This window comes from Plectropomus leopardus, chromosome 5, assembly GCF_008729295.1.
Source record: "Plectropomus leopardus isolate mb chromosome 5, YSFRI_Pleo_2.0, whole genome shotgun sequence".
Lineage (NCBI taxonomy): Eukaryota > Metazoa > Chordata > Actinopteri > Perciformes > Serranidae > Plectropomus > Plectropomus leopardus.
The window spans coordinates 25,754,506-25,772,789 of NC_056467.1; the positions used below are offsets into that span (position 1 = coordinate 25,754,506).

The window sequence follows — 18,284 nt, forward strand, 5'->3', positions numbered from 1 at the left end:
ATGCATAAAACGTTGTCAGTAGACAGGGCTAATTGGATTTAAATTCCAGTCATGTTTAAACAGATGTCATGCCGCTCCTTATGTGTCCTCTTCTCACACTAACCCTGCAAGTTGCATTCAGGGAAATTAAATCAAACTTCCAAATGAACCACTGCAACCTGTTCACACACCTGTCCCTCTGTTGTGCTCAGGAGGAGGTTTTGACTTCCTGCGGGAGTGTCAGGCATCTCCTGTGCCAGACTCTGGTCTGAGTTCCTCTTCAACATCGTCCAGTTTGAGTCTGGGAGGCAGCAGCAGCAACCTGCCGGAGATCTCACAGGAGGTAGAGGAGCTGGTGGCTTCCAGTAAAATGGATGAGAAGACGAACAAGCTCATTGAGTTTTTAACCACAAGGTACTGATTTGATTTGTTGTTCCTGCATTTAAAACTGTTTCCAACAAGTTCAGCAGTTGAACTCCAAGAATGGAGTTTTACTTAGAGGTGGCAAAGGAAAGCTGGGAGTATTTTACACAAAAATTGCATGTTATACAGCAGAAAAATCTCTCTGACAGGCTGATATGCTTTCTCATATTTCTTGATGTAGATTACCACCTAGTGGTGCTATATGCACAGTGCAATAGATTCTTACAAAAGGAGACACTGTGGATCATGCAGATGGTATTAATTGAGAGTAATTGTACACATTGGAAATTCCAATTACAACACAAAACTCCTGAAATGTTTTTAGGATTTAATTTGAATAGAAAAGCTTTTTAAGCCAGTTTAAGTATGAACAATAGGCTGAACAGAAGCACAGTAAATGAACAGGTTATTCAGATTAATCAGCTAATTGTCACACTTTCTGCAATAGCAAAACTCCACATAAACAACAAACTGTGTATTGTTAGTGACCATTAAATTGTTGTTTTACAGAGCATATGGGCCACTGTGGTGCCATGAAGACATTTCATCAAAGAACCAAATTTCAAAAAGCACGGGGCAGCTGACCAACTTTCTGCGACACGTGATATCTGTGTTCAAAGAGTCCAAATCAGGTAACCCTTCAGTGTTTTCTTAACAGTAATTTTGATTAATTAAACTACAGAACAATGTCTTCAATTCAGTAAATCTCGATTTCATCCGCACATTCGTCCGTCTGTCCTTGTTAGATTTCCACCTGGAGCAGCAGCTCAGTGACGTGGCGCTGCAGACGGCCTTGTGCAGTTCATCGCGTCACTATGCTGGCCGCTCCTTCCAGGTGTTTCGAGCCCTCCGCCAGCCCCTCTCTGCTCATGCGGTCTCTGACCTGTTGTCAAGGCTGGTGGAAGTCGTTGGTGAGCATGGAGAAGAAGTGCAGGTTAGTGCTCTGTGCATGTGAGCATGTGCATGTGGATATGAGAGAATTACACGTTTTCAGAGATAATCAATGTAAGAATTTTTCTTTGCATCTTGATCACTGTTGAATGCCATCAGCAATACAGATTATTAGTTGGTAAAGCAAAAAATTAGAATAGCAAAAAGATAAAAACTGTCTCAGTAATAGTTTATATTCATTTACTGTTTCATTACTGTTTGTTTTCAGGGAAGTAGCATATGAACTCATTGCTGTTTAGCAAATCAGTTGGATGCCCCAGATGTTTGACCCATTTTGGAGCACATTAAAACCAATAATCATCTAATGGCAGAAATCCTGGATCATCATAAAAAGTCTAACCAGCAGATACTTGAACTAGCTGTCCATCAAATATTTTCCAAATCCGTCTGTTACTTTTTTTAAATTAGAAATCTTGCAAAGGGACAAACAAGCAGCACTGAAAACATAACCTCTTTCTAGCTTCGTCAGATCTGGTTTTGTCACAAAATGCTCTCTTACGTTTGGGCTTTTTCTCTCTTGCAGGGCTATGTGATGGAGGTTTTACTTACACTGGAGTCTGTGGTGGATAACTTGGCTGAATGTCTTAAGAACAATGATCTCATGGCTATCATGACGAGGTTTGTTTCTCATCTACATATATTTATGTTGAAAGAACGGATTTTTGTTTTTTATTGTAACTTTATTATATTGTTTGTTTAATTCCAGGGCCTCGTCTCCAGATTTCCTCACCAGTCTCAAGCTGCTGTCCAATAGAAAGAGCACCGGGCAGCTCAATCTTAGAAGAGAAGAGAGGAGTCGACATCAGAGGAGCTCCTCTGTCCCTAAAAAGTTTGGTGAGGCAGATAGATGGTCTGATCCACCCCGCAGCGCCACGCTGGACCGCATCCAAGCCTGTGAACCGCAGGCTCTGTTGGCAAAGACTCGCAGCTCGTCCTCATCTAAAGACAACATCAACGACCCAACCAACATCAACCACCCCAGCAACCTGCTGGCCACCATCTTCTGGGTGGCCGTGTCACTGATGGAGTCTGACTTTGAGTTTGAGTATCAGATGTCTCTGAGACTGTTGAATAAGCTGCTGGGCCACATGTCGCTCGACAAACAGGAGAACAGGGAGAAGCTGGAGAAACTGCAGAGTCAGCTCCAGTGGAGCAGCTTCAACGGGCTCCAGCAGCTGCTGCTGAAGGGCTTCACCTCCGTGTCCACCACCGACCTTACGCTGCAGCTCTTCTGCCAACTCACGCCTGTCTCACGGGTGCCTGTGGTGGACACGTCACAAGCCATAGGTACACTGTTAGGATTGATAAGGTTTTTTTGAAGACAGATAAATGAATGTTGATATTATTCAATTGTAGGTGTCTGTAAGCTGTTACTGTTTGCCAGTGTTGTTCAATGTCAGAAAATCCCATGATAAAGCACAAATAAAAGTGATGATTTCTATTTTTATGTGAAATACTGAATTAATCTGTGTGTTTCATCCATCAGGTTTTCCCTTGAATGTTCTCTGCCTGCTGCCACATCTGGTGCAGAACTTTGATGGTCCCACACCGTTCTGTCAAGATGTTGCTGAGAAGATAGCCCAGGTTCGGCTCTGTTCTGTTTCTTTCCTCATTTTCTCTCAAAGAGATCATACCACATTTTAAGATAATGCCCTTTCTGTGTGTAGGTCTGCCTTGAGGAGAAGAACGCCAAGCTCGCCAACCTGGCTCATGTCATGACTCTGTACAAAACGCACGCCTACACACGAGACTGCTTCTCTTGGGTCAACGTGGTGTGTCGATATCTTCACGAAGCTTTCTCAGATATCACCCTCAACCTGGTCACTTACATGGCAGAGGTGTGTGAAGCTGTGTCAGCTGATCATATGTTTGCTGAGCAGTAGTTAAAGGCTACAATCAGACTGCAGACAAATATGATTTCTTTCTCAAGTCAGATCATGAAGACAGACTGTCCACACTGTTGTTTGCAAGTGAGCTGATCGAATTTGTGCGTCTAGACTACGTAGCTAAACTGGTGATCAGCTTTCCAATGCAAAAGCATGAGAATTGAGAACCATCATTTCATCCTTCAACTTTTTCATTTTTTTTTTTTGCGTCTCTTCACAGACTGTTGCTCCTCACGATGTCGTCTTTAGTGCTGTGTTAGTAGCAGCATGGAGCTGCTCAACTCTTATGTCACTCTGGATTTGATGTTATTGTTGTGTGTTGTGTTTGAAGACACTTTGAAATCCAATTTAAGTATCCAGAAAGAGACACTTCTATAAAAATGTAATCCAAATTGCATTTCAAACCACCTCCAAATGTGGTTTGGATCAGATGTGCTGTTCAGACTTTCTAATTCTAGATACAGTCTGAATATGCCAAAAAAGATTTGGGCTGGCAGTCTGAACAAGGCCAAAGAGTTGCTCAGTAATTATTAATATTACGTCCTCTCCAAAGTTACTCAATAAATTACTCACTTCATTCTTTTTTAATAGCTGTTGGAGAAGGGTCTGCCCAGTATGCAGCAGACCCTTTTACAAATCATCTACAGCCTCCTGAGTCACATGGACCTGAGTGGGATTCAAGCCAAACCCTTTAACATGGAGGTGCTTAAGACGATTGAGAAATTTGTCCAGGTGAGTTCAAATCACAGCTGAATGTGTGTCCTGCAGATAACTAGTTTAAATACACTATGACTGTATGCCTAACATTGATTTTTAGCAAATGGTTTTTGATATTTTCAGGATATTTCTGTGTTAACTTTTACTTTTTGAGATATATGTGCTCAGATTCAGATCACCTACATCAAATGTGATCAATGGAAACCTTTCAGTTAGACTCTGTTCCTTTTCTAAGCGTTCATGGGAGAAAAAAGAGAAAAAAGCTGTCTTGTGTCAGCGCAGTAAATTTGTAGACACACCCAAACTATAAACAGTCTACCCTTCTGCCGCAGGCCAGGCCTCTGCTTATTCTCATACTGAGTCCATGTTCCCTTAGCTTCCTCCTGTAAGCCAACTGCAGGAACACTTGTCTCTAAAAATAGAACCATGTTAAACACGCAGAAAGACGTTTGTGGTTGTTCCTCTCTAAACATGTGGTTGTGTTGGTTTTTGTCTGTACGTACGGATGAATCTGTGTGTGTGTGTGTGTCTGTGTGGACTATAGACTGTCCATTGGGGGGAAGCGTTGAATATCCTGAAGCTGGTGGTTTCTCGATCGGCCAGTTTGGTGCAGCCGTCATCTCCACACAGTGACCTCTGCTACGAGGACATCAGCCGTGTCTGGGACCGCTCCTCCAAGGCCCTGCCTGGGAAAACGCTGGATTTCCACTTTGACATATCTGAGGTTAGAGACTCTTTTTAATGTGTTCTTGGTTTAAAAGTCCGAGTAGCTCGAGGAGAGCTTAATGCTGGTGTATTTTTTCCTGTATTTTCCAGGGTGTGGTGCTTGTTGTTGAGGTCATGTGGAATCTTGTTAAGCTTTTTGGAAAGGAAACATTTCTTCCCCTTCCTTAATGCTGATATTTCTTTTTGACCAAGCCCCTTGAGATTAGCTTGAAAGCTTGAAAGGTAAACACAATTAGCCAAGCAGTGCAGAGCTGGAAAGTGATGTCAAAGATACAGACAGAGTGGTGAATGTGTGGGAACCAAACAGGGAGCTATTTGTGTAGCTCATGAATGGCAGGAAATGATGTCAGCTCTTTGCTGCCGTCCTTTGTATGTGAATCAGTGAGTTTTAGTGGATAGCCAACAGCGTGTGTATTTAAACTTGAGACACACAGGACAAACCACTGATATTTCTTATAATATCCAGGTATTTTTAGACTGAGGGATAAAGCAGAGTAAGAGTGGGATTCTTTTTCCAAAATGCTTGACACATTCGGAATGCATAGTGGAATAAAAAACGTTCAAATTGATTTTAAAAAATCAGTGCCAGTTTATGTTGGAACATTGCTCATCTTGAAAACTGTCAAAGTCCAGAAGAAACAGGAGCTGCTGCGGTGCCTGAGTCACACATTGACTGAGCAGAGAGGGACTTTCTCCTCTTCAAACTTCCCCTGACTCATGGAGCTTTCTGCCTGCACATGTCCATTTGTTTTTGTCCATGCTGTTAGACGCCGGTGATTGGTCGCCGTTATGATGACCTGCAGCGCTCTCCAGGACAAGATGTGAAGAGCAGAGCAACAGCAGTGACCCGCAGCACCTCCTCTACCTCCTCTGGATCCACTTCCAACAACGTTCTGGTGCCGGTCAGCTGGAAGAGGCCTCAGTCTTCACAGGTAAATGTTTCATCCCATTCTTTTTTAGAATTATGTTTATGATATGAGGGGTGAAATTGTGTTTGATAGTGACTAATCAACACATTATTACCCCATTAACACCTGCACTGTAAAATGCTGTCTGCACATTTACAGTAAATCACTGGCTACTTGGTGCATTTCTTTCACAATAAGTTACTGTATCATTTTTACAGTAATTTATTGTGAAATATTACAGCTACATCCAGCAAAATCCTGCAAATAATCACTGAATCTTTACACTCTGTTGATTATTACCAGGATTTTACATGATGTCACTGTTATATTTTACTGTAAAATGATACAATAATTTGCTGTGAATGCAATGCAACTAGAAGCCAGTCATTTATTGTAAGTCAAACATTTTACAGTGTGTCTATATCACTTCATCATTTTATAGTAATTTATTGTGAAATATTAAAGTTACATCCTGTAAAATCCTGGAAATAATCTCAGTATTTTCATATCTGTATTACGTCACATTTTTACAGTAATTTATTTTGAAATGTTACAGTAACATTTTGTAAAATCCTGGAAATACTTAACAGTATGGCATTAAATTGTGATCTGTAACTTTTGTTCATAGTGTTTCCTTTTTCTCTTTGCGTCTGCAGAAACGAACACGGGAAAAACTAGTGAATGTGTTGTCTTTGTGTGGACAAGAAGTGGGGCTGACAAAAAATCCTTCAGTAAGATACACTTTATTTTTGCTTTGCTATGAATTTCAACACAGACAGGTTTTGTTATCATGCATTCAGAAACAGCCCATAAGCCCTTCTTATTTTTTGTCCATTTTATTTTTCTGTGTAGGTTATTTTCTCCAGTTGTGGCGAGTTGGACCTCATGGAGCACCAGCCGAGCCTGGTGTCCTCCGACGATGGGACCCGGGACCCAGATAACATGGACGACACCACGTCAGAGCAGCAGTTCAGAGTCTTCAGAGACTTTGACTTCCTTGATGTGGAACTTGAAGATGGAGAGGTGAGTCTGAGGACATCAGACATTTTCAAACAGTAGCAAAGAAAATAATTTATCTTCCCTCTCACTTCCTCTAATATTTGATGAAAAACATCAAGTAAAACAACAACACTAAGAAAAACTGACATTATCTTGAGGAGAGCTTCCTGTAAGGAGCACTCTTGTACTTTATTGGGTCAGCTCGGCCTGCTTTGTGTAATGGGGTTTCTTTTTTCTGTTTTTTTCTGTCTGTGCTATCTAGGAGCTCCAGGTAAGTTTAGTCAGGTCACATTTTCCTTGCTGTGTTCTTAAAAAAGAGTGTTTGCTTGTGCAGATAATTTAGTGAGTCTCCACACTGATGGCAGAGTAGCAAAAGTGTGTGCATGCCGTGTATTATAAAGCAGTATATTTAGCATTTTTTTCGTAGACATTTCATCGGACAATTCATTGTCACAGTCTGACAGTCACCAGTGAAATTCATGTCAACATAAGGTATCTTTGACCAGGATCACTGATTTTGTAGCTGAAGTACACATGTACCTTCAGTTGCTTTATGATTGATGGTTGATTGGTTGATTTTAACACTATTTAATATTTTTTTCTGGTTATTAAGACAAAAGAAGTATTCTAGTTTTGATATTACACACAGCTATCCAATTTAGAATTGTTCTTTCCCCTTTAAAAACGTCAGAAATCTGGCTACATTCAAAGGATTCTGAGTGTGAACTCAGCTGTGTGTCTTAATGGTACATAGAATGGTAGTAATAGATGGGATGCTATCTCCATGTAGAGACTCATTAGAAGAAACTCTGTTCAGTTTCAGCTGTTCACACACGCATAACAATAAAATCATTATTTTTGCAATCTAAACGGTCAGTTATACACAATTTAATTACACAATTTGACCTGTGTACAATTTGTAAGTTCATTCATTGGACATTTTTGTTCACCTTGAGGAGAAGAACATCAAACTCTCCAACCTGTTCAAGTCAAGTTTGTCAAATTACCCCAAGGCCCAAATGCTGATGGTACACATTCTTCGTATTGTTTATAGCAAAAACATTGTTTCTTTAATTGTTTACATTTAACATCACTCATGTTAAATTGTGAAGATCATCCTAGAAGTCAAACCACAATACCGTCTTGGCATTTTTAGAAAACTGAAGCTTTAGAAATAACATACTAGTATATTTGTGTGTGTATATGTAACTATCTTTGTGTATCAAAAACTGCAGACCTTGTATCTTAGAACATAGTGTCAGCTATTCTAACCATTCCACTAAAATTTCACACAGACTGAAAACTAAAACAAGTGCTATGGTCAACAAAAGTGCAACACAGACAGTTTTAGAGGTTGGCATAACACCAACTGAAATGGTAAGGTGTGAGGGAAGTTTTCTGACCAGATACAAACTTTTTTTTTTTATACATATACATGTAGTAAAGTTTATTTTTAAAACAGGCTGATGGGACAAAGCCCTTGCTTTCTATCTGTGTTAGGCATTAAGCTAATAAGTCACCCTTGTTTGATCTGCTGAAGCGGAGCTTTGTTGGAATGTGGAAGTTGACTGACATCTCCAGAGTCGCGTCCAGTTGAAAAGTCATTCTGTGTTTAGAAACTACCAGACTCAGAGGGTTTAAACCCGTAAATATTTACAGTCTGACAATATCAGGTGTTTCTGCCAGTTTCACCATCACCCTTGCTATTTTGAGGGGTCAATATGTAAGGATACACTGTGATGGGCTCATAACACTCCAGTATTCCTTCTACTCTTAGCTATGAGGGTAAAAACTCCCTCAGAAACTGTCCCCTCCCTGAACCTGCACTGCATGGTTGTGTATATATGTGGTTCGTGTGTGTGTGTGCATGTGTTTGTGTAGAGAAGAGGTTGCGCTTTACTTCGTGGTAACTCAAAGCCATTCTCCTCTGCAGGGAGAGACTATGGACAACTTTAACTGGGGTGTGCGTCGACGCTCCATGGACAGTCTGGACCGGAGTGACCTGCAGCCCTTGGAGGAAAGTCAGCTGTCCAGCAGCATGCCGAGCCTCAGCAAGATCACCCATGAAGATTCTGACGAGTCATCTGAGGAAGATTCCCTCATTGCCAGCCAGATACTCTCCCACTCACAGCTCGTAAGTTCACCTTTGTTTGTATGCCAATAAATTAATGTCATAATGAAGGAAAAAACCTAGCTGTTGAATCATCAGAAAAATTACACGTCACAGGGTATTTGCAGGTCTTAAAACTGTCCTAATAAGTATTGAAAAAAGAAGCTGAGAATGCATTTTTACATCTAAAGTTTCTGTTCGGGAAACAATTTGCTGGGTAAGAGCTGTTCAATCATGTTTTGTTAGGTAGGTCTGTAAAACTTTACATTCATTTGCATCGTATGTGGTACTAAAAACATATTTTAAAGTATGAAATGTAACTTGCTGAAACCTGCAGAAACTCTTTATCACTATCATACTGATTTCAACTGTAATCCTTACAAAACATATTTAAAATCCAGTTTGCACATGAAATTACTTTTAGAGGGGCATTCAGAGGATAAATTATTCCCATCATGGACCCCTCCCCCATATGCTTTCCTCTTGTGCCACCCTCAGGTTATTGTAATCTTTGCGCACAAGCTATCTCATAATTTATTTGCTGAGCACATTTACACTCTCAAGGGAATAAGGCCTTTTGATTTAAATGATCCTGTAGATTTTCCTCCAGTATCAACCACAGGACCACATGTTAACAGCTCTAAAAATAGCAAAAATCATCCATGTGCTGCTTGTTGGTCCAACACAGATTGCAGGATGTTAAGAACACTGCCGTATCCACAGGCTGCTAACAGAGCAAGAAACTATTGCATCATCTCTTGTGTTGTTTGCATCACGTTTCTGTTATACCATGACCACTGGTCCTCATGCAGTATTAACTAAAGTTTGAGAAACTGGCGGCAGATGGAAAGCTCATGTGGCCACACAGCTGTCAACCCACTTATCTCTTGTTCTTGATTGGTCAGCACCTGTCAGTGCTTACAGATAATTCAGGAGCATTGTAAAATTTGCAGTTTTACAGTTTCCAATACTGTGTTTTGAGCTCTGCTTTTATAGAAGCATGTAAGAGACATGAGTATTTGAATTTTAACAGATGCTGAATACCTAATATTTAAAGTGAAAAAATGTCTTGATTTGCAGCTTTAAAAACTGAATTTTTTTTTTTTTTTTTGAAATTTCAAATTAAAATCTAAAAGCAGTCAATTTAGAACAAATAAATTCAGATGCATAGTTTTTAAATTAAGATATTTAGATCATAGACTGTATGAAGTACATTTTGATGCTATGAATCAGTGTTGTTTAAATTCAATACTAAGTATTCCGTATCTGTTCAAATTCAAATACTTGTGTCTCTTATATGGTTCCAGATAATTTTTCAGTGTTTACTGAATTTTTCAATGTTTACTAAAAAATGGCACTCATGATATTTAGAAAAGCCTCCAACATTTTTTTACTTTTTGTGTCTTACAGATGGTCAACCTCTCTCCGACAGCTGAGAACAGTAACAGGGACTCTCCCTCCGCCTTTTTTGACACATCAGCTGATTCAACTCCCCTGAACACCAAAAATCCCAGTTTCGAGGTCCAACTACCAGAGGACTCGAAGCAGCGGGTGAATAAGGGCTTCAGAGTGTCAGAGATTCTGGGAAATACTAATTCCTATCGCAATTCTATACTAGAGTTCTTCACTAATTTTGCCAAATAGGAGCTCTTCTGTAGCATCTTTCCTTGTGAGATGTCTTGGATGTTTTATGTGCTTTGGGTTCGGTGTTTATTTTATTTTGTGGCACTGTGACTTTTCTGCGTTTCATCTCTTCAGAGTAGAGCATGAGCCGGTCTTTTCTTGATATTTTAGTTGTTGCATGCTAAAGGGGAATGAACTAAAACCTGCAAGCAGGCAATCTATAACGCTTTGGGCTAGTTTGTGCCTTATTTTAATTTTTGTAGAGGTTGTCTGGGGACGTTAGAGGGTCGTAGCCAGCAGTAGAAAAATATAAGTCTCTTTCTTTCTGTGTATGTCTGTTTAAGGCAATGTGTATACCTATTGCTTCTGTGTGGGTGGCTCTAAGCATCAACTAAAAACTCTTGGCATGTGGGAGGTCAAGAAAGGTTTACACATTGCCTGCCCCCAAACATGAGTGTGCAGGGCCACAATGCTGGCTGAATGAAATTAATTTATAATAATTGGCACAATTTATGCACACTACATTTACCAAATAAAAGAAAGCACCACAAGGAGTGTCCATAGTGTCCCACGCCAAGGTTAGTGTATCCATTTTAATAATCAAGTTTTAACAGAGGGAACATATTTCAGTTTGATGTTAACCTTTAGTGCATGCTGTCTCTCTCTAGATAATTTTGCCACTTGCTGAGGAAGCATTTGTCTCTTTTGCTTTCTTTTAGCATGAGGTGTCACAAGAAGATGAAGACACCAATGTGCATGAGGAGGACATCTCCCTCTCCATCAGTGAGCTGCCCCTTGAGTTTCACTGTGGTGACAGTTTAACGATGGACATGGTTCACGCTGATTACAAAGGAGAACTGGACCTGGACAGCTGCTTACCCAGGTACCCACTCACAGTTTTTCTCAATAATAACAGGGTTCGCGAGGATTCTTAAAAAAGTCTTATAAGACATAGAATCCACTGATCCTAAAAAAAGGCCTTAATTGGTGTTAATGTGTCTTAAATCACTCTTTCAAAAGTCTTAATAATGCATGGGAAGAAGGATTTTTCTCAAGTTTTTCTGACGTTGCATTGTAAAAGCTCCAAATAATGGGTAACTTTTTTTTTTTTAAATACTGAATGCCTTTTGCAATGACATTGCCAAAAAGCTATGGCATATGGTACAATAAATATTTGTTAAAATTGTCCCACAGATAGGCAATTAGGTAATTGATTTTAGTTCATTAATTTTTTTCCTTCAGTTTTGGCTACTGTAAAATTAGTTTTAAATTTCATTCTTAAATCCTATTTAATTGAAGCCATAGGAAGCCAGAATACATAAGTTTACATAAAATGGCATTGTCAGAGGAATAGGTCACCTGAAAAAAAATGATTTGTATAATACTTACCCACAAAATACCTTGAATTCTTGAAGAAAACTCGTTTTTTCTTGCATGACTCCATGGTGAACGAAGAATCCAATAAAGGCGAACATGAATTAAAGTCAATGTGGGCCTAAACAAGAGCTAAACTATATCAAAACATCCTTTTACAAACTTTCACATAACTCCTGCACTGCAGTATAACCTACGTCTCATTTAATCAGTCCTGTGCTCAGTACTTGCCAAACACATGAATTTGTGATTATACATTATGATTTCAAACATGCCAGTACAAACAGTTGCTGTTGCTAAGGCACATTCAGGGCATGCTACTTCTAGGCAGAAGTGTTTTAAATCATGATGTTTTAGCTAAAATGCATGCTTTGGGAAAGTACTGAGCACATGACTGGATAAATGAGACTTGGATTATACTGCACGAGTTGTATAAGAGTTTATAACCATGTTTTCCCTCATCTACTTCAATTCATGATGAATTTTTCGTCTTTCTTGGATTTTCTGTTCACTGTGAAGGCGTGCAAGAAAATTCATGATAACATGGCAAGTAATTTCGAAACAAATGGTCACTTTGCTGGTCAGGTTTCCCTTTAATAACATGACTTTATGTCCACTCAGTCTCACTGAGGAGGAGAGAGACGACATGCTGGAGCCTCGCTCTTCACCGCCACCGTCACCCTTCTTCTCCGCCATTCTCGCAGCTTTCCAACCAGCAGTGTGCGATGATGCAGAGGAGGCCTGGCGAAGTCACATAAACCAGCTTGTGTCAGACTCAGACGGATCATGTGCCGTCTACACGTTTCATGTGTTTTCTTCACTATTTCAGGTATTACAGCACTACAGACATATTACACCTCGTAACCAGCATCGACCTAAATTCCATTAACAATGTGCCTGCTCAAACTGAATAATTAAACTGAAAGCGTAACAGGATTAGTTATCTGGCTCATTAAGCTTTAGAGAAAGAGGCTTCCTTTCAGAAGAGGTCTGATTGATTACAAATTGAGGGCACAGTGTGGATGCCTTCAGCTTGAAAATCTTCACAGATTCATTAACCGGATGTTGTTCACTTCACTGACCAAAGCTGACAATGAAGAATTTCAGAAAAAAAATGACAGCCTGTGAGTTCCTAAAATGATGTAGGAGTGACTTTGACGGTATCACAGCCAGCCTATTTTACTTTGTGTTCAGAATATCCAGACCAAATTTTGTTCGCTGACCTGTGACGCTGTGAGTTACCTCGGTGACAGCCTAAGAGGATTAGGATCAAAGCTTTTGAGGTCCTCTCAGATGCTGACATCATGCTCAGAGTGCCCGACATTATTTATTGATGCAGACACAGTAAGTAACCTGAGAATTTCCAGTTTAACAGTATGACATCTTGGTAGTAGTCGGACAAATTCAGCCACAAAACTCTGTTTTCACAGATTATGTCTTATGGATTCCTGGAGAAAATGAAATTCAGCGTGCTGGAACTTCAGGAGTATCTCGACACTTACAACAACAGAAAGGAGGCAGCGATCACTGTAAGACATATATTATTATGCCCTCAAGTCTGAATGTCATCTGTGTCTTGTCACTGAGTTGTTTAAGCTGTGATTCTGTCATCTTTCTCACAGTGGTTGAGCAACTGTAAGGCCACCTTTCCCCGGAGTGCTGGAGGCACTGTGATAACATGTCAACCAGCCGAGCATGAAAACAAGGTAAAGGCTTCACTTTTTAGGAATATCAGCTTTAACTCTGATGGTAAATAATAATGTAATGATAATATAAAACGCTGGTTTGGTGTTTTTTGTGGTTTAGCTAAGCATTCAGCCAGTGTGCACACACAAAAAAAGCTGTATAATTTTTTTTTTAAAAAGTATCCTTTTCTATAAGGGGCTTTGTCCACCAAAGTGTTTTTTCTTCAGGCCAGCACATTTTTAAAAGTTATTTACAATGGGAGTACGATGAATTTATGCAACGCTATAAATGCCAGCAGAGTGACAAAGCACTGAGCAGGTATTCTTTGCTGAGCGCTGCATGGCATTTTTTTACTGAGCACAGACAGTTAAAATTGTTCAACTTTAGATAAAACACTGTGTTTTCAGTGTCACTTTTCACCCAGCCATCCAATCACAGTGGAGGAGGGGTAGGACAAATAACACAAATGACCATATTTTACAAGTGCTTAAAAAACAACAGCAATGGAGGAGAAATAGGTTAATATACTGTATATATATATATGTGTGTGTGTGTGTGTGTGTGTGTGTGTGTGTGTGTGTGTGTTTCTTATCATGAACCCACTTGCCTCAGCCATGCATATTTCCAGAATAAGTACCTCGTGCCAACATTTTTACCCCTGCAGATATTCCTTCTCATAGAAACCAGACAAAACCAAAGCATCTCAGCCAAAAAAAAAAAACTGTACCTCTGAAGCACTCTCAAGCCCCCCAGCTAAGTGTTTCCTGAGGAGCGGCTGGCCTTTTAAGCTAGGAAAAACACTTTAATGGACATGTTGGCTAAAAATGTAATTACAAAAATGACTGAAAATACTAAAGATTCCACCTCAACTGACTTTTCATACTGTGCTCTCTGCATTGCGATTACTGTGTGATACTGTAGCTCTGTGAGTGTTACCTTTAATTTTCTCACACTATGTAAATGCCAAGTTTCTGACAACCTTGAGTTGCCGCTCGTCACATTGATTATCTCATTCCAGTGTGCATTGTGATCATTTTTTTAGCTTTGCTGGGCATGAGAGCAAGTTATCGTATGTTGCATTTGATCTAGAAGAAAACAATTATGCTCACTTCCCAGCTGAGGAACGGAAACAGCAAAATGAAATGTTTTGCTGCTAAAACTTGCCTCTTGATAGCTAAGAGATATCCACCAGAGTAAGTGCATTTGTGCTAATTAACGGGCAAAATCTTTACTTTGCTTCACTTTTTTTCATGTGGCGTTTTGATTAAAGGAGCCCTGTGAGTTTTTTTTTCTTTTTCAAAAACAACCAAAAATTATGTTAACATTCAGTTAACTCACCAAAACACATTTTGTGCATCCTGCATTTTCAATCCAGCATTGTTTTCAATCATGTTAACTAGCTTGTAGTCTTTTTCTTGCCTCTATCTGTAGATGCTTTGCAGAATATCTTAGTGTGTCACCGCCACCTGTAGCTCAGTTGAATAATGTAACACCATTTGCAGGACTGGGTATTGGGCCAACTTCTTGTGCGCACATGCATGCACGTCTGTATGTGCATGCGCAAGTTAAACAAAAAAGAGACCCACTCACAGAAAAAACACCAACATAGTGCTGCTTAAAAGTTAAAAACTCCACAGGGAACCTTTAATTCATGGCGACTACCAGCCGTCTTTTCAGTTCTGATTTGCATATACACCAACCCTCACTTTCTCCTTCTCTGCATGCCAATAAAAATGACCTGTGCTAATACTTTTCACCTTCTTTCATGTGGAAATAATGAGGAGTTGCATGCCCCTCTTTTGATTCTCTGTTTTCCCTACTTCTTTTCTGTCCTATAACATGCTTGCTTTGTAGCAAATGGAATCTCTGGCTGTAAGTTGGAAAGACTTGTTCCTCTTTTTAATGGTCATTTTCAGATTTTAAAGGCAGATTTTGTCTTATTTAATCCCATTTTAAACATTTGTAAAGTCTTCTGTATAGCTGCAGAAGGTTTGACATTTAGACGTGGTTCTATAGTAGTTATATGTGAGTATGTTATCCACCAAATGTAGAACTCTATAAATATTTGATACAGTTTAAATGCACACAAAAAAGGGAAACCTATTCCAATAAAAGGGCCATTTGGTAACAGTCACTTTTCTTTCACTTTTAGCAACTGGAGCTCTGTCAAAGACTCTACAAACTCCACTTTCAGCTGTTGCTGCTCTTTCAGTCCTACTGTAAGATGATTGAACAGGTCCATGCAATAAGCTCTATTCCCGAGGTAAGTGCATCATGCATTTGCTAGCCCTCTGCTTTTTGGAACCATGACACCCATCTAATTCATGTCCCTATTTAATATTTATCCCACTCAACCTTTAGCTTACAAATATGTCCAGAGAGCTAAATGAGTTGAAGAGCAGCCTGAGAGCAGCAGCAGCCTCGGTAACGAATGATGAGGTTTCTGTCCGTGAGAGCTCCTGCTCTGAGCCCACCTTCTGCTCCTCTGAGGCGGCTGTGCAGGCCATCCTCGAGTGTCTGAAGAACAACGAGTTTCCAATGGCCATCCGTTACATTCGTGAGTGCAGGTGAGGACAGAAAAGGGTTGTTTTTCTGTATTTGAGAAATGCATCATGTGTGCAGTCATTCAGCTACAGCAGTCTTCTGTGCAATTATTCAAATGTGCAATATTCTTTCAAGTCTCGAATGTAGGCTATATTAATCATATGTTACTCATATTGTATATATTCCTACTCCTATTGTTGTTCTTAATTATTTTTATGTTTTGTTGTACATTGTTGCATCATACAAATTTGTTCTATTTCTAATTATACTTACTAGTTTTATACATTGTACTTAGCACATGACACAGTTTTTATATTTTACACACTTTACACACTAAGCACATTATACATATTTTATAATTTTTAATATTTACATATTTGTGCCAGTTATTTTTTATTACTACTGTATTTTTATTTAATATTTTATATTTTTTACGTATTCTGTGCTGGTACTTATTTCCTCTTTCTGTTACTCTCTATGCTTGGCATCAGAGCGACTGCAACAAACCACAAATTCCCCTCCAGATCAATAAAATATTTCTGATTCTGGTTTAAAAAAAATGTCTCCAGTCAGACAAGAAACATTTTCCTTTTTCACTGCAGAACAAGGTGGCCCAACGACATCTTCGGCAGCCACTCTGAGGACGAGGTCCAGACCTTACTCAACATCTACTTCAGACATCAAACTTTGGGTCAGACAGGAACTTTTGCACTGGTGGGCTCAAAACAGGACCTGACAGAAATCTCTGTCAAGCTGATGGAACTTAACGGAGAGATTCGGGACATGATCCGACGAGCCCAAGGCCACAGAGCTATCACAGCTTTCCTCCCAGACTCCAGGCTTTCAGGCTCAACTCTTTGATGGCGGTCTGGCAGCGATTGACACCCATTCCTGCACAGCACCCTGCCCCACGTCCAGCCCTGATCCCGTCTGGGGCTGCTGCTATCATCTCAACAAGCACTCTGCTCTCTCCCCGGAATAACCAAACCCCCTCTCCTCTCCTCGCTCAGAGCACATCAGAATGTCATTAAGTCAGATCTTCAAATGTGCAGCATTACTATTGTGAGGACTTTGACTTTGCTGTTGCAAAGAAATTTTGGCTTTTATTGCACTAATATTAGAACTTGTCACAGAGCGACCACTTGCTACTGAGGTCAGCTATTTTCACATGTAACAAATGACATACCAAAGCTAAGTGATTCTCTTTCAGTTATGTTGTTTTAATTGTCAAGGGAAAATGTGCAATCCTACACAGAAGTGGAAGACTTACTGTATCCTGAAAGAATGTATTTGAATATCATAGCATTGGAAAACATGAACATTGTTAGTACAGAAAAAGGGAGGCATCATTACCTGGTTAAAGTCGTGGGTCTTTTTGTGTGTGTTTGTGTGTTAGTGTTGTGTGTGGGTACTCGAGTGTGTGTTATAAACCTGACAACCATCACAGATGGAATTATGGATCCTGATTTACGGAAATTGTTCACATTTAACTACTTCAACATGCTGCAGAACTACTGTAAGGTCTCCCAAACCTGTACACTACATGCTGCTGTGTGGGTTATCTGTTACTTAAAAACATTTTACTGTACCTTTGAACTGTGCAGCTTTTAGCAGTTAGGTAAATTATTTAATACGATTTGCAATAGAAAAACATGCTTTTATCAGACTAGATTTATAGAAAACAATATTTTGTTTCATCTGTTAAACCTGCCAAGCTTGCATATTCTATGTACTATAAAGTGGAATAGTAATGTTTATGAGCAAATACAGAAACTATTTTAACTGAATAATTGTACATAGTGCAATTTGGGGCTTTGCTCAAGCTCATAAGATTGTATTTTTATGAACTTACAATATGAGTTGCATGTAGAGTGAAAGAGATAAGCTACCTGTTTGTAAAGCTTTCACAAGAACTATTTGTGTAGCCTCTCGCCTTGTAAATACTACTGCCTTTGCAATGTACTGTATTTTGATGTTCTGTACACTTATGTAACAATAAAATAAACTTACGTTTGTTAACTGTGGTTTCACTTTGGAATTTGTATGATGTATTATTGATGTATGTTGTGCTGAAATCACCTCTGGCAGGAGGACCGTGGATGGTATCTGACTGCTTATCCTCAAGGCTGAATTTAGGAAATATAACAAAAACAATTTAAGCAAAGCATTCCATTCCATACATTTTACACAAAAAATGAGGAACTACATTTTAAAACGGTAAACATTTCAATCAGTAGATATCACCATGAAATATTATGTTTAAATTATGTTTTAATATGCAAATAAACCATTCTGATTAAAGAGGCAGTTTTTGCATAAACTTACAGAACAGAAATCTGAACTTATCACCTAAATGCA

The 18,284-nt window shown here is 39.4% G+C and overlaps 1 protein-coding gene across 11 annotated transcripts in view; it reads left to right on the top strand.

The window, feature by feature from the left end:
* Positions 1-17,961, top strand: part of LOC121943725 (protein furry homolog) — a 72,608-nt gene extending 54,647 nt beyond the window's left edge. For 8 of the 11 annotated variants that reach the window (XM_042487325.1, XM_042487318.1, XM_042487319.1 and 5 more), the window contains exons 40-62: positions 192-393; positions 913-1,034; positions 1,149-1,336; positions 1,877-1,971; positions 2,060-2,640; positions 2,840-2,937; positions 3,021-3,191; positions 3,831-3,971; positions 4,501-4,680; positions 5,450-5,614; positions 6,247-6,321; positions 6,443-6,613; positions 6,852-6,860; positions 8,523-8,723; positions 10,110-10,250; positions 11,042-11,205; positions 12,318-12,525; positions 12,891-13,040; positions 13,127-13,225; positions 13,319-13,402; positions 15,535-15,645; positions 15,744-15,949; positions 16,529-17,961. In XM_042487325.1, coding sequence (XP_042343259.1) covers positions 192-393; positions 913-1,034; positions 1,149-1,336; positions 1,877-1,971; positions 2,060-2,640; positions 2,840-2,937; positions 3,021-3,191; positions 3,831-3,971; positions 4,501-4,680; positions 5,450-5,614; positions 6,247-6,321; positions 6,443-6,613; positions 6,852-6,860; positions 8,523-8,723; positions 10,110-10,250; positions 11,042-11,205; positions 12,318-12,525; positions 12,891-13,040; positions 13,127-13,225; positions 13,319-13,402; positions 15,535-15,645; positions 15,744-15,949; positions 16,529-16,787 — 3,821 coding nt within the window. In that variant the 3' untranslated portion in view covers positions 16,788-17,961. Of the gene's footprint in view, positions 1-191; positions 394-912; positions 1,035-1,148; positions 1,337-1,876; positions 1,972-2,059; positions 2,641-2,839; positions 2,938-3,020; positions 3,192-3,830; positions 3,972-4,500; positions 4,681-5,449; positions 5,615-6,246; positions 6,322-6,442; positions 6,614-6,851; positions 6,861-8,522; positions 8,724-10,109; positions 10,901-11,041; positions 11,206-12,317; positions 12,526-12,890; positions 13,041-13,126; positions 13,226-13,318; positions 13,403-15,534; positions 15,646-15,743; positions 15,950-16,528 lie in introns of those variants that run through there. The other 3 variants (XM_042487320.1, XM_042487326.1, XR_006105864.1) reach the window with 2 other exon arrangements.
* The last annotated feature ends 323 nt before the right edge of the window (positions 17,962-18,284 follow it).